Below are 16336 nucleotides of genomic sequence, written 5' to 3'. Positions count from 1 at the left end.
AACTTTCTCAGTGATATTTCATGGTGTAGACCTCAGAGACTTCCTAACCAGATGGGTGAGAAGACCAGTTATGCCATAAATTTAAAGCCAGAGCAAAGTGGGCCAATTCCTCAGAGTTAAAAATGATTTAATGCTGAATCCCCAGGATCCGGAGGAACCCGTTCATGTTTATTCATGCTCTGGAAAATGGAATCACTGCCCAAGGAGCAATGTTCTGATTTTACTCTAAATCCAGTTTCCTAAAATCTATTTAAGGGCTTAGGTGAACGCAACCAGGATCTGATAAAGCCAGGTAATTGAATGACACAGAGGCCGATAAAATTCACAGGAGATGGTGTCGGAGATAAACGGCGGCAGGAGATGGCATGGCATGGACCACAGTTGAAACCAATTGTGCACTTTGATCTAAATGAACTTTTCTAGAAGAGACGTCGAGGCCGCATTTTGGACAGCTTTCTGGAACTGCAGCATGCAGAGTACCAGCCGAAAACACATCCAGCAGATTATTTGAATATATGCAGGAGGAAATTAACTGCATGGGGGCACATGCCCTAAAAATGGTGTGGAGGTGTTTTCCACGGGTGAGGCCTCTGCATGTTGCAGACAGTTGAGCTGAGCTGACAGAGTGGGTGCGCTCGGCCGCAGTGGGGTGGGTGAGCACTTACAGGGAGAAGAAAGAGTGGGCAGTGGAGGTTTGGAAGGGAAGGGTTATTAGCAGTGGGGAAGAGGTTAATGTGATAGAGAAGTGAGTGACCTGGACCCTTGCACTTTCAAAGTAATGAAGTGCCTAGCCTCGAAGCATAAATCGAGGCAAGCTTCATGCAAGAAGGACATGGTTATGAACGAACCAGATTGGCCAGCCTTTGTGTTTTTATCTTAACACACTTGGGACACATGGTATTAAGCTGAATATATGCCTGTGGTTAATTCTCACATTTGAATGGCCCTCTGTTTTTAGGTTTGGGGAGTGTTAGAAAACTGGAACTGTGCACCAAAATTACATGTCTTCGTGTAGGAGAAATGTTGACAGTTGAATTATCAGTGGTTACAAACACAGAGGCTTAATCCCAAGTGAGAACAGCTAGGCATCACCACTAGTGGTATAATTGATAGCAAATAAGTCTTGCACTTAGAAGGTGTCTCCGGTTATCTGTCAAACCAGGAAGAGCAGTGCTGTTTCCATATTAGGCTGAAATGTATTAACTCATCCTAGTGTATAATCCATACAGTTTGAAAGACAAGAATTTAAAAAGTCAATTGAAATTTTTGATTGCACGTGAATGCCTTGGAAAGATTTCTAAGCCCTTCGTGTTTTCCTTTGTGTTTTGGGAGGTGGGGGGAAAGGCAGCTTTTTATGCATTTATGTGAGAAGCTTCTTGAAATCTGACCTTTGTTTTCTGTTTTTTTTCCCTCATATAGGATGATTATTTCAGAAACTGGAATCCCAACAAGCCTTTTGACCAAGGTAAAGGATGCACTTTTTCTTGCTGTATATTCCATGGGAAGTGCTGTCTCATTTTTCTTTCCTTGAATGCTGATTTACTCTTCCCTTAACGGCCAGCTAGCTGTCTTATTTTATTGACTTTTGTGGACTGAATTGACTGGGGTGATAGAAATTATTTTTATCAAATTGGTTATTTGTCTGAGATTGCCTAAGACAGATTAAAAAATGTTTTTATTGAATTGACCACTATAATCATTGGTTGGTTTTGTTAGAGAACAAACACATAAAGAAACAAAATAGTAAAATGCTTATCAGACTAACCCGGTGGATTGTTGGGCTGAGTCCAGTGATTTCATTCATGGAACAGACTGTGCCTGGAGACGCTGTCCAATTCACATGAGCCACAGAAATGAAAATTTCTTGTCTAGAAATAGGCTAATCCCGGGAGGCTTTCAGGGGCGCTGATATTTCATTTGTTAAATAACTTCATCATGTTTCTAAATAGAAGCTTGTTTCAGGGGCAGCTCACTGACCGCTTGGGTTTTAGCTTGGTCCTCAGAGGGCTCTTTCCACTCACACCAGCAAGCACAAAGCCAGGCTCCTGAAGGCCATTGTAAATCTCTGTCCTCCTGTGAGCTATTTAAGACACAGCGAGGACCTGCTGTGAACCACATCCCTGTTTCTATTGTTCCATGTGGGGCTGCTGTTGGCACAGACCCTGCTGCTGAAATGGTGGCAGATTGTACTTCAAGTACGTATATGCAATTAATGCTGCAACTCAGAGGGAAAATGTTACCAAGTCTCAAAGGTTCACGCTTCTGAGAATTAGCTTCAGTTCTGTAGATTGAGTATTTGATGTGGTCACGATGGTCAACTTGACACAAAGAAGTCAAGGAAAGCATTGACGTGTAACACGATAGAAGGCGCCCCTTCCCGCTCTGTCCTTTGTCACTTTAATGGGTCACTCCAACCGGACTCTGGTTTTCTTGTAAGCAAAATTGGCATTAAAATTTTTGCATAGACATTTAGCGTATGCCCTCAAGTAGTGCAACACTTTGTTCATTCATACGTGCATGCATTCATTCATTCTCAAACATTTATTGACCTAGCACTCTGGAACAAGCACCAAGCCAGGTCCTGGGGATAAAACAGAAAACCTGTGGTGCCCATCCAGGAGGAGCTCAGAGTGGGGAGTGGGAAAATAGCTCAGTGAACAATTGCGGTGAGAGATGTGTTAATGGCTATGATGCAGGTGTGTGCAGGTGAGACTATAGGTGGGAGATTTAGTGGGCATGCATGTATGTGTTGTGGGCAGGTGCTAGGGGAGGCTTTCTTTTGGAGGCCCCGTCTGGGCTATACCTATGCCAGTGGGCTCCAAGGGCCTCACACTTCAGCAACTTTAAAAAAATTAAAAAAAAATTTTAATTGAAATATAGTTGATTTACAATATTGTGTTAGTTTCAGGTGTACAGCAAAGTGATGAAGTTATACATAGGTGTAAATATTTTTTCCAGTTCTTTTCCATTATAGGTTATTACAAGATATTGAATATAGTTCCCTGTGCTATATAGTAAATCCTTGTTGTTTATCTATTTTATATATAGTGGCGTGCAGCTGTGAATCCCATACTCCTAATAATTTATCCCTTCCTCACCCTTTCCCCTTTGGTAACCATAAGTTTGTTTTCTATGTCCACGAGTCTGTTTCTGTTTTGTAAATAAGTTCATTTGTATTATTTTTTAGATTCCACATATAAGTGGTATCATATAATATTTGTCTTTCTCTGTCTGACTTATTTCACTCAGTATGATAATCTCTAGGTCCATCCATGTTGCTGCAAATGGCATTGTTTCCTTCTCTTTTACGGCTGAGTAGTATTCCATTGTGTATATGTACCACATCTTCTTTATCCATTCATCCGTTGATGGACACTTAGGTTGCTTCCATGTCTTGGCTATTGTAAATAGTGCTGCTATGAACATTGGGGTGCATGTATCTTTTTGAATTAGTTTTGTCTTTTCTGGATTATATGCCCAGGAGTGCGATTGCTGGACCATATGTTAGTTCTATTTTTAGTTGTTTAAGGAACCTCCATACTGTTCATAGTGTACCAATTTACCTTCCCACCAACAGTGTAGGAGGGTTTCCTTTACTCCACACTCTGTCCAGCATTTGTTATTTGTAGACTTTTTGATGATGGCCATTCTGACTGGTGTGAGGTGATACCTCATTGTAGTTTTGAGTTGCATTTCTCTAATAATCAGCAATGACGAGCATCTTTTCATGTTCCTGTTGGCCATCTTGATGTCTTCTCTGGAGAACTAACAACTTTAACAGTGACTGAATCATCACAGTAAATCACAGTAAAACATATGAAGGTATTTGTAATTTAGAAATTTGCCATCAAAAATGATCAAAATTTCTAAAAATTTCTCAAAAGTCTACACCTTCATGTTGGAAGAACACTCATATGTAGAGCAACACGTTCTCTGTGTGTACCTGGTAAATGAGCCCTTCTGCAAACACCCCTACCAGGATCTTTCTTATGGATCTACTGCAGGTGATCGCGACCATGAACTGATGCTTTCCAGTCCAGAAAAAGATTTAGGTGCTAGTCCTGTAAGGATCAAATGTTGCCTAAATAAATCCCAGATTTACTCTTCCCCAAGGCCTGCAAACAAATACTAAAACTTTACCAAGGAACATTTTAATTTTTACTAATTCACATTGGGAAAGGTTATACACAAAGGTGGGCATCATTTGTCACTTCATATATGTAAATGATATATCTACATATAAGATATAAATGATAGCTTCCTTTGAACATGCTATTTAAATCTGTCTAACCAAAAAGTCCGAACAAGGATTTTTCTCTCCAAGGAGTGTTAGCAACCATATCCAGCAGCGTCCTGCCCCTGCTCCCTCTTTTCTGAGCTCTGCAGGCTTGAAAACTCGATCTGCTGAGATAAATCCTTGCAGAAAACCTCATGACTTTCTGGGGTATAATTGAGGACCTTAGCTGAGAAGCCCCACTTTGTACCTCACGTGTAGCTGCTGTTGTCTATTTATATCCTGAGCTGGGGGGGAGAGCAGGCAGGGCTGAGAATAGTCTTCACGTAAAATATCGGCTCCAGCAGATGTCATCAATTACACTGGGTGCCGCTCAATAAAAACGGGAGGTTACTATATCAGCGCTGACACAGCCTGGCGCAATATAAACCACAGGCATGGAAGAGATCGGGCATTTCATCTTCCAGAAAATAGGAGGATTGCCGAGCTCCAGTGGAGATTGTCAGCTGCAGAGAGAAGTCATTTCCCCTCCTGAGCTAAAAAAGAATCCGACGTGGTTCAGGCAGTTTTGTGGCTGGGGATGACTTTCAGTTTATAGAAATGGAACTTGCTGGAAAGCATTTTAGAGGGCCAGATGACAAGCATGTTCTGAGATGGAGGTGGAAGGGGCTTCATGATAGAGGTGGGTGTGGAATGGGCTTGAAATGCAGGGGGAGAAAAGGGGAAGGAAGGCCGTGCACGGGGGATTCTGGTAGAGAGCAGCCAGACAGGTGGATTTGAGGCAGGCTGTGAAGGGCATTTCATACCAATCTATGGAGTTTAAACGTTGTTTTCTTGGCAGTGGGGACCCATAGAAAGTTTTTGAGCAGAGGAGTGACAGGTTGAAGGCAATACTTTAGAGGACCTAGTTTGGTGGCTCAACAGCAGTGATTCGGAACCCAAGACACACCTGCTAAATGCTGCCCCTCCTACCGGACTCTTAGGTAACTTCTCCATTGCATCATTCATTGCCTTACGTCCCTGGGCTTTGGTCACAGATGGTCATACTTAACCATTCAGCTCTGTAGCTTGACGTCTGAAATGCCCTGTAGCTCCTGACTGTCTCAAGTATTGGTGTGAATAGTAAGGACACACATAGTATTCAAGAAATAGTTACTTCCCTGTAATTGCTGTTTCTGTTGAAGGATAGTTACTGAACTTTGAACAACAGGGCTTCATAGAGCAAGCACTTAGCATGTAATGACTCCAAGGTAGTTAGAAGAAAAGCGCCTCACTGGAGGTCTCCTTCCACAAGGCTGAAAACGTCTTTAACGTGTTATCTTTAAGAGGATCATTAATGCTTCTGTCAGTGGAGTATAATAGCTGTCACCTTGAGGCTTTTCTGAGAATTCTTTCTGAGATTTGGATAAAGTAGTCTATCCTTTTTGATTGTGATGACTTAATGCCAAATCTCCTCACAGAAGGGACAGAAGGGAGTTCAGAATTGAAGGCAACAATTATTAACTCAGGTGAGAAATTTCCTTTGTGAAGTCCACAAAGACAGATGCCCTGGCAGGAGTTGGACAGACGGCTTCCTGGCTTATATAGGCAGGAGGACTGGAGGCCCTCAGAGTGACCCTCTGCAGGAGGCTGGCCGAGCCTGGAGGGCTCTGGAGTGATTCCAGAGTTTTGGGTGGCCTCTGCCGCTTTTGCCTTTGGCACCTTCCCTATGCTGGCCCCTAGCAAACCTGGAGCACAGAGTGGGTGTTGAGCAGACATGAGTTTTATGCTTCTGAAAGTGGCATCTGGTCCAGCAAGATGCTTCCCCAAGAAAACAGTCCCTGCGCAAATAAGTTTGGGACACACATATGCTCTGTTCATCTCGTGGAGATTCACAGTGTTTGTTAGCAATTTAAAAGCTCTAAGAAGTCTTTTAGTAAAGAAGCCCATTTAACTTACCATGTGCTAAATTTGCCTTTGACCACATGCTTTTGCTGTTATTTTTTTCACACCATACCTGTCATGTCCCCAGCAAAAGTGGTATCTTCTGTGGGATACACTTTGGTGGGTGCAGTATGGGGTCCCAGGGTTTGTAGTCAGATCCTCTAAATTTGGAACTTGACTCTGCCAGTTACTAGCTGTGTGATTCTAGGCAAGTTGCTTAACCTCTCTGATTCTAAGCCTTCCCATCTGGACATGGTAACAATAAGAGCACCGAGAGGATTAAATGAGTTAATGTGTCTGGCAGATAGCAAGCGCTCTGTTAAGTGTTGTTTTAGCCAGCAATTGATCTTTTTTGCTCCCTCCTCTTCCTGTCTAGCTGCCTTTCCATGTTGCTTCTCTCCCTTCCCACGCAGGTTTTCTTTCTTTCTTCTTGTATTCCCTCATGGGGGTGCTCACAGTTGTAACGCTCTGGAGCTCCCGGGCTAAATTAGAGCTGGCCTGTCTTAGACTAGGCGAGTCATTGCCGTTGCACCTCCACATCCTCATTATTGGGGCTGAAAAGGTTCAGGCTCTTAATGCTCATTCATTCATTCATTCAACAGGTACTGAATGCTGATGTCTAAACCCCCTACGCTAGATAGTAGGGACCACACTAAAGAAGGTCTTTCTTGGGCCACTCGGGATTATAAATCATTAGTCATCTGTCCAAGTTCTTACACCAGCACGGAGTGTGTGTCTGTACTGGGGGTGACAGGGTGGGGAAGCGAAAAGTATTGACCTGGGAAACTGGGAAACTCATATGATGTCAACTGTTCACCCTAGTGACACAGGGCAGTTTTAGCTGGGATGACAGTTTTTGCTACCGCTTGGCCTCACTCAGTCTGTGTCTGTTGACTGTGCATCAGGGCGCCCCCAGCCTTAGCTGATCAACATTCCCTTCGATGCGACGCTGAGGGTGCAGTCTCACAGATCCTGTTTTTCCTTGGAGTCCGGTGGCTGATGAGGAAGGTTATTCAAAGGGCCTGGAGGGGGAAGAGAGAATTGGTTGAACCACAATACTGTGGTACAAAAATAAAAGGTGTTGGGGCTTCCCTGGTGGCGCAGTGCTTGAGAGTTCGCCTGGATGATCAGGAGACGCGGGTTCGTGCCCCGTTTCGGGAGGATCCCACGTGCCGCGGAGCGGCTGGGCCCGTGAGCCGTGGCCGCTGAGCCTGCGCGTCCGGAGCCTGTGCTCCGCAAATGGGAGAGGCCACGACAGTGAGAGGCCCGCATAACGCAAGAAAAAAAAAAAAAATAAAGAAAAAAAAAAAAAGAAAAGGTGTTGCTTTGGGGAGTCACTGAGGGAGGGGATGAACAAGGAGAAAAGGGAATTCTAACAGGCAGCTTCAAAACTTCTAGACCAGTCCTTTTTTTTTTTTTTTTTTTTGCGGTCCGCGGGCCTCTCACTGTTGTGGTCTCTCCCGTTGCGGAGCACAGGCCCCGGATGCACAGGCTCAGCAGCCATGGCCAGCTGCTCCGCGGCATGTGGGATCTTCCCAGACTGGGGCACGAACCCATGTCCCCTGCATCGGCAGGCGGACTCTCAACCACTGCGCCACCACAGAAGCCCTAGACCAGTCCTTTTTGAAAAAGAAAATTGGAGCTTATTCATAATGCTTTTGCCAAGTGAAAGGTTTTTATTATTGTTTGTGGTATTGCGGGGTTGAGAAGGTAATTTGTGTATAAAACCATTGCATCACTAATATAAAATTCTGATTACCTGAAGATGTCCTGCAGTGATGGAATGCAAATTAATCTAGGTTCCATACTGCAGCCATGGTCCGCTCAGGAAAGAACCCACTGGTGCATTTGGGTAAGAAGTTCCACTTGATGGGACAAACCATTTTAGGAAAAATGGCTGAAGGGGATTTATCATGGAACTTTTTCTGAGACGAGTGGGTTCCTTTAATGTGGAATAGATGAATGTTTTAGGGAAAGTGTGGAGGTGTTGGTTTAAAGGATAACGTTTTTCCTTCTGGAGTGAATATTAATCATTTTTCCTCCAGAGCGGCCTGGCTGTGACTAAATCTCAGATGGTGCTGGTGATCTTCAGAGCAGAATATGAACTTGTAGAAATTGATCTCCAGATAAAAATAAAGCTCCGGAAGGCAGGGTCCCCTTTCACTCATGCTGTTCACTTGAGTAGAATAAAAGAAGAAAAACCTTGTCCTTTGACCTCCAGTCTATTATACCAAGATCCTGATAAGCTCAAATCCTCACCAAAGCCCTGAACTGTTTTCAGGCGAAAATTCTAAAACTCGAAGGGAGAGCGTTCTTCCTGTGTTCCAGCCGTGTTTCTGGAGCCAGCGCCCCGTGGACTATCACAGCAACATGTTCTGTCCAAGTTTTAAAGAGCACCTGGCGGAGGCAGGATTGCTTATTTCTAAAACTTTTCTTTAGAAGGAGATTTCTTTCCCTCTAGATTAATTTGAAATTTTACATGATAGGCTTTATAGAAATCTTAAATCCCCATAGCTTTTCTCTTGATGTGGAATTTAACCTCGCCCCAAAAGGAGCCTCTGATTTGCTTTCTTCGGGCCTTGAACAATTTTCAGTGTTTAAGGATCTGTTCATCCTATCTGATCCTTCGGGCTACTGATTCTCAGAGGCAGCTGGCCTGGTTTGTGGGAAGCATCTTAATTTTCTCCGGGTTCCCTCACGTTTGGTCTGGTTGGTTCCTCCCTCTCACCTTTACCTTTGCACATAAGTTAAGGACCATTCTCTCCCCTTAACAGAAATAGCTCCTGTTATTTAAAATAACCGATTCCTGCCCCAGACATTCACACCTCAATCCAGACACCTCTGCCTCTCACCTCCTGCCATCTCTCCTTCTCTTTCTTGATTATGATGATACAATAGTTACTATTTTTAAAAATTTCAAGTATTGATTTTAAAATTCTCCAAGTCAATTCTGCCAGAGAAGAAGCAGAAAACTGCTAATTCAAATATTGGTTTGCTCCTCCTTTAACTCAGCCTATCTGCTTTGAAGTTAGATCAAGTTGAATGTTTTATCTTTCATCTCTGGCTGCCTTTACCTGTTTGCTTATTTTAAGGAAATAAAACATCAGATATAAGACTGAAATCCCCCAGGGTCCCCTCCTTGGTCCTCTTTCCCATTTTCTTTTCTTTAAAGGTGACCGTGTCGTTAACATGCTTTTCTTTCCATGTTCTTGTCCTTTTATGTCATACGTGCATGTCTACAAACACTGTTATACATATAGAAGTGAATGTTTTCTCCTCTAACCTGTTTATTTCACTGAAAATCGTTTTCGATTGGTTAGCTGTCGATACAGTTAATTCCTTTACATTGTGATGTTCTGTGGTACTAATATGCTCCAGTTTATCCACTGATTCCCCCGTTGGTGGACATTTATGTTGTCTCATTTGCTTTGCTGTTGGAGCTGCTTTCTCTTAGCATTTCTAACACATGCTGACTGATGCGTCCATCCAGTCCCTTGGCCTGGAGAGTGCGGTGTCCCCCAAGGGAGGCCGAGGTGGGACAGGACTCTGCCACTCTTAAAATGTGCGACTTCAGGCAAATCACTGGCCTTTCTTGACTTCCGTTTGCCCACCTCTGTGATAAAAGGGGTGGGCCAGGTGGCCCCTGAGGTCCTTTCCTTCTGATAGCCAAGCTATCATGGTTTCAGGCAATGTAGAATCTGTGTATGTTTTCCTCATGAAGGAAGGAAAAATGAAACATCTGAAGTCTGATGCTCTTATTTCAAAGGTTACAGTTTAACCAATGAGGTATGACTATCGCTTCAACAAAACCAATGGAATTAAATGGGCCTTTTAACCATCGGGGGTGGGGAGGGAGGCTCAGAATAAAAAGCAAAAAGGACCAGAGTAGGAGGTACTTTGTTTTCTCACAGAGTCCTGTGGGCACTGCAAGAGGTGGAGGAAAGAGCCAGGGTTTAGAAGGCTCGAGTTCGAATCTCGGCTCCCCCGTGAATGTGGGACATCCACTTGAGGCATGTGACTTATCTAGGCTAACGATATCCATCTGGTGGACATTTGTGATGACTGTGTGAGCTCATGATTGCAGAGAGCCGGGGAGTTGGTATGTGGCGTGTACCCAGGAAAGCTCAGTTTCTTCTCAGCTCAGCCCTACGGGGGACCCCTGTGCAAGCTCCATCTCCTCACAGGAGCCGGCCAATGTGGGTGTTAAGTTCCCCGCTTCCTCTGGCTCCTCTAGCAGCTGCCAGTACCCTGGCCCTTGACAACCAAGGAGCCAAAGCCATTCTGGGTTGTGTTCCACCTTTTGGATGGAATCATGAAGGCTGGTAAAATTTCCCGTGCAATTATGGGGCGCTTGTGGCTTTCTATTACTGTGTTTAAGAGGTTCTTTTAGCACGAACAAACAGATCCATTTAAAAGACATGTTTATCACCTTTCCCCAAACTCATAAAACGTAGTGTTAGTTTTATAAAAAGAAAAAAAAAAAAGAAGAAGCAAACCCAAACCTTCGGCTATTCCATCTGCTAGAACAACAGCCCCTGAATTAATTACATAGCATTTGTTGAGTCCTAATGAAACAGCCTTTGTTTGGGGAAATTCTCAATAGGGGAAAAACTGTCAGTTGAATTTTTAAATGGATCGGTAATGCTGCGTAAATTGTCCTCACTGGAGACCACAGAGTGGATGAGAGCATTTTCCCAGCGGGAGATGGCTGCCTGGAGAAACACTCGCCAGAATCACCTGTGCCCCATAGCTCTTCTGCCTAAGATCCAGAGTTTTCTTTTGTTAAAGTTCTTCAATGTGTGTTATGTAACACTTCATTGCTGGAGGCCTCTCAAATGTTTGTCCTGCCCTAATAACCGTGTATGATGAAAGGCAGTGTGATGTATTGGGAGGACCCTGGGCGTTGCAGTCTCAAAGATTGAGTTGAGCTCCAGCTGTTCCCTCTAATAACTGTGTGTACCTAGGCAAACGCTTCACTTCTCTGGGTCTCAATTTCCTTATCTGTATAATGGAAATTATGATGTTTTTCACAGCTGTGACATGAAGAGTCTGTAAAACTCTGGATGTGGTGCCTGCTCCAGTCTTCTTATCACGTACATGAGAAAGGCAATAAGACTTTGGTAAAAGGAGGAGGGTTGATGTTTTGTTCTGGATTCTCAGTGTGAGAAGTTCTTAGGGGTTTCGATGTGTCTCCGTCTCCCTGTTGGTGTGTGAGCTAATTGATCAGTGAATTGTTTACTGATCACTTAGTAGGTGCTGAGTTGGTTTCATGCAGGAACATGGTGAGGAATGTGACGGCAGCTTTCTTTGGGGCGCTTGTAGTCTGTGTAGCCGAGAGAGAGACAGAGAGACACGTGAAATACAATAACCCAGGGTGTATGCTTGGGGCTCCCAGACAGAGTCTTGCAGATGGGGGCGCTCAGGGGATGGGACAGCCAGCCCTTCCTGGGTGGGAGTCAGGAGAAGGATGGTGGAGAAAGTGACCCGGAGCCTTTCTAAGGATGGGTAGATGCTGGGAGGTGAGCTGGAGGGACAGCATCTGACGGAAAGAAACGTTTCCTGATGGGTGAGACTTTGGCTACCAAAGAAGTGAAGTTTGATAGGCTGCTTTAAAAAAATACATTTATTAAGAGAGAGGAAGAAAATGTAAGTCATGACCTCAGTAGGCTGCTTCCCTCTGTCGCCAGTTATCTCTCCAGATCCTTCTGATGTTGAAATACCCCTAGAGTGGGGACTGCAGACAGTGAGGTAGGTCTGGTGCAGGAACACTGGGGGTGGGGCGTGGGGCCTGGGACAAGCCAGCACCTACTCCACCTCCAGAGAGTGACCGTGACCCAGCTGTCGCTGAGGGTGGTCCTGAGGGTGCTGGGGCCCAGCATCGCCAGGATTTCTGCTTGCTGCAGGGGATCGAGAAATGAAGTCTTTGTATGTGGGTAAAAACTCCTTATTCATCAGTATTAGCGAATAAATCCATTATTTAAAACAAAAACAAAAAACGAGAAGAGGGTAAACATGTCCTTGGACTGTCTGTGGATTCTCCTAGAGGAGAGCAAAGGATCTTGTTGTCAGACCTCATCTCTTGCCAGTGGTGTGTAGGCTCTGGAGGCTGATGGGTCCTTGGGGTGCCTCTGACCTGGAACAGCAGGGTGGCCCGAGGGTAGAGGCAGCGTCTGGCAGAGCAGGGGCACGCGACCTCGATGGAGTCATTGTTGCCAGGCTACGATTAGATGCCAGGAGGCCTGCAGCCACGTGTCATGAGCAGGGTAGCCCGAATGCTGGGCCGACCTCTGGGTTATTACTGCTGTTTCTCTGCGGCCTCCCACACCACTTTCAGATGGATTGTTTTAATCTCGAGAAGAGGGAAACACACCCCTGCCCTCTCACATGCATTCAAGCACTCACACGAAATAAGGTGCTAGGGGGATTTAGAAACACACACCATGTCCCAGAGAGCCGGAGCCAAGTCCCTTTGATCTTGCGGTGATTGTGTGAGGTGCCGAGTCTCCTCGCTGTGGGGCAGCTTGGGGCAGTGCTGTGGGCAGTGGCATCCCCGAGGAGCCCTCAGCAGGAGATGAATGCTGTGTACAGCAGTTGGCCCTGTGCTGCTCCGGCTCTTCATTGGCCAAAAAATATCGGTAGACAGGGATCAGAAAGGTGGGAAATGTCAGATGCACTGAATGCCAAGAGGAGAAGACCCCAGTTAGGTGGAGGGTGGTCCTTCTGAGCCGGCATTCTAGCCCCGAAGTGGCCTAGGGTTTGTGCCACCCACGAGCCCTGGCCTCTACTCCAGCCCCTGTCATTCCCTCTAACTTCAAAATGTGGAGATAAATGCACTTGAGTTCTCCTGCTACATTCACTTCAGGTCTGTAAATGCTCAGTTTCCGTGCAGAAATTTACTTGAAATGTCACTCAGCTGTCCTCCGATTTGTAACCAAATGATGATAACCTGACATTTCTGTCTTTTTTTAAAAATATGTTTTTTCTGTCTTATTCATGAAAAGATAACTTTCAGGAATTTATAATATCAGGTAATAAATAAATAGATGACAGTATTTGGATCTAAGGAAAAGATGTGAGTGAATTAAATAAAGCTGCAGCAAGGGTGGTACTCAAAACACACACACAGTACATTTCTGTGCACTTCTAGAGCGGGCCCTGGGGCTTCCTGATAACCAAAGGAAGGAAGGAAGCACACGGCCTTATGTGCCCATGAGATGAAAAAAAAAGGCAGCTTTTCATGAGAAATACAAGGTGTTCCTGGTATGGAGACCAGAGATGCCTTCCTTCAGTGAGTTCTCAAAAAGGGAGCTGTGTGGGCATGGACCACTTTCTTGACAGTGTCTGACAGTAAATACCACAGTAAGTTTTTACCATTGCTTCCTCCAGGATATCTCGGTGTATGCCAATGGCATAGTGCCAAAGTGCAGTTCTATAAGGTAATTCGATGATAAGCCGGGCTAATAAAGAGTACACAGTCTTCTAAAGGTCTGGCTTGATACACGGATAACATTGACAACATCCGGAAGAATGGATGGCCTGTCTCCATCAGAGAATACTCTGATTGTTTTGTTTCTGGTAACTGATTAGCATTGGGAACAGAGAGTTCTGGGCTCTTCCTGGCAGAAACAAGGAGTTCAGATCATCTGTGCTGCCAATTAGTGGAAGCAAATGGGTCTCCTTCATCAGCCAAGTGGTGGGTAGAGCCAATGTCCTCAGTCAGACATGCAGAATCCAACCCAGAGCTATGATACCTGAACGCAGAGTCACCTTCCTGCACGCCAAGCCTGTAGGTAAATTCAGACCCACAGACAGTGGATGATTATGAACATCAGCATTGTGCCCTATATACCACTGGAACCGCAGGGGGTCACAAAGATGTCACATGGGAGCTTTATAATGTGATTTAGGCTTTACGAGGATGGGAAACACTTTCCTTGCACACACTTGTATATTTATACCCCTGTTTCTCAAATGTGGGCAGATGCTGATGTGCTCAATAAAACTGACATTTTATTTAGAGGTATTACCTTTATGGTTACCTTTATGGAACTTACGGTTACCAGGGGGGAAGGATGGAGGGGGCGGAGGGATAGTTAGGGAGTTTGGGATGGACAGGTACACACTGCTGTATTTAAAATGGATAACCAACAAGGACCTACTGTGTAGCACAGGCAACTCTGCTCAATATTATGTAACAACCTAAGTGGGAAAAGAATTTGAAAAAGAATAGATACATGTGAATGTATAACTGAATCACTTTGTTGTACACCTGACACTAACACAACATTGGAGTATCAACTGTACTCCAATATAAAATTAAAAGTTTTAAAAAAAGTATTACCAAATTCATATTAGATTTAGTTGTTATGAAATTCTCAGCCATCAACAGAACTATTAACATGATAGCTACCTTTGGAGGGTGAAGGGGAGGGTGCCGTTTACAGGTGTTTTTTGACATTTGAAAAGGGGTCCTTATGGTAGAAGGATTTGGGCATATTGCCACAGCATATAGACACAGGACTTTTATTCTGGAATATTTTCAAACAAGTGTTGTGAAGCACTCATTGAGAACTCAGTAGAAACTCACAGAATGCCTAATTTTCAGCCGTGTCTCTTCTCAGCAGTACCGCTAAGATAAATTATTTGAAAAATAAAGATATATATTTTTCCCTTAGGAAAAAATACAATTTGGGGGTGTGGGCCATATAAGTGTCGGCAGGCATCTGCTAATAATGATGATTTTCACTTTTAGAGAGGTCAGTCCTTTCTGTTAGTGATGGGCCTGGAGGAGGAAGTCCCAGTTAGTGATGACACAATTAGACTCCCAGATTAGGGGTGAACATTCATTGTTCTGTTGTCACAGCAAGGTGTAGATTTCTTCATCCAGGAAAGGTTTCAAGTGCTTTATGTACAGTTTTGAAAGTAGGAGTGGGGTGATAAGACACAGGGACGTGGGCCAGTCACCATATTAAGCCAGCACAGTGCATGGCGTCTTGAACTCCTTCTGGTATAATAGCTGCACTCGGATATTTGTTGGGTTGCTTGTGGAGAGGGAGTTGAGGGACTCTGTCTGGCTCCACAGGACAGCCCTGGAAGCAGTGGGTAGGAGTTGCAAAGTGACAGACTTTGGCTGAGTTCAAGTTTGGCTGTTTTACAGCCCAAGCTGTGTGGGGATGGGACGGGCCACCTCAGGGTAGGGGGGTTAAAGTCACCATTGCTGGGATGTGCACACCTAAGACTGGCCAGCCACCTGGTTGAGGGAACCAAACTCTGGTTGGGGGCAGGGGCACTTACCATTGACATGGCTTCTGACTTTGAGTTGATGCAGTTCTAAGATAAGGCAGGTCTGTTGAGAAGCGATCATTTATTTTATAATAGAAATTATCCCCTTTAGGGTTTTCTCAAACAACTTGCCTGATTGGTACATCTGAGGTGGGTTCAGTTTACCAAAGCTATGTCTGTGCAACTGTGTATGGATTCCTGATCAGTAGGTGGGGTTGATCAGAGGTGATTGAAGCCTCATTCATTGCAAAGACAAGGGACTGAGAAAGTAAAATGGGTGGCTTAATGGGTGTTCCTAGTAAAGGAAAGTAATATATCTTCAGTTGAAGAGGCTTCGTTTCGTGGATTCCTGCACACTGCATTTGAATAGATTCTGCTGTCTTTGGCAAGAATGGCTGGGGAATAAACGGCCCTGGTGCTATGTTTTATTTTGCCAGAGCCATAGATACAGGCATTAATTTCCAAATGCACTGTGATTTATCAGCGTGAGACTCACGTAGAGAGATTGTTGTCCTCTGTGGAGAAAGAAATGTTTTTGTCTTACATTCAGATGATGGAGCAAAAGGGGGAGTGAATAAAGTGGGTCTGGGGAAGCCTTCTTCTTCACCGAGAGGCCAGAGAGGGCCTGGAGGAATAGATTAGGCTGGTCTCGTCCTCCAGGAAAGCCTAGAACCTGCCCTGGGCTGTTGTCCAGTTTCAGAGTCTAGCGCCACATCCCTGGATCCCCCCCCACAGCCCCAAAGGCATGCTTTGACAAACGCCTGTCGTCTCACTGAGCTTATGTTGTTGGAGAAATCTGCAGTGCAGGCAGGATTAAATGTGGTTTTGTTAGCATATCAAATGATGACTCTCGAGATATTTAGAACCTTGTGCTATCTCAGACACCAAGGGAGAGAC

General features: G+C 44.6%; 1 protein-coding gene across 2 annotated transcripts in view; it reads left to right on the top strand.

Annotated features, from left to right (window-relative positions):
• Positions 1–16336, top strand: part of SPOCK1 (SPARC (osteonectin), cwcv and kazal like domains proteoglycan 1) — a 569954-nt gene that overhangs the window by 263409 nt on the left and 290209 nt on the right. For both annotated transcript variants that reach the window (XM_007461396.1, XM_007461395.1), the window contains one exon: positions 1420–1465. In XM_007461396.1, the coding sequence (XP_007461458.1) occupies positions 1420–1465 (46 nt within the window). The remainder of the gene's footprint in view (positions 1–1419; positions 1466–16336) is intronic.

This window comes from Lipotes vexillifer, unplaced genomic scaffold (genome assembly GCF_000442215.2).
Source record: "Lipotes vexillifer unplaced genomic scaffold, Lipotes_vexillifer_v1.1 scaffold217, whole genome shotgun sequence".
NCBI classification, from domain to species: Eukaryota; Metazoa; Chordata; class Mammalia; order Artiodactyla; family Lipotidae; genus Lipotes; species Lipotes vexillifer.
The sequence above is the reverse complement of the archived record's forward strand: the minus strand, read 5'-3'. Positions and strand labels throughout refer to the sequence as shown.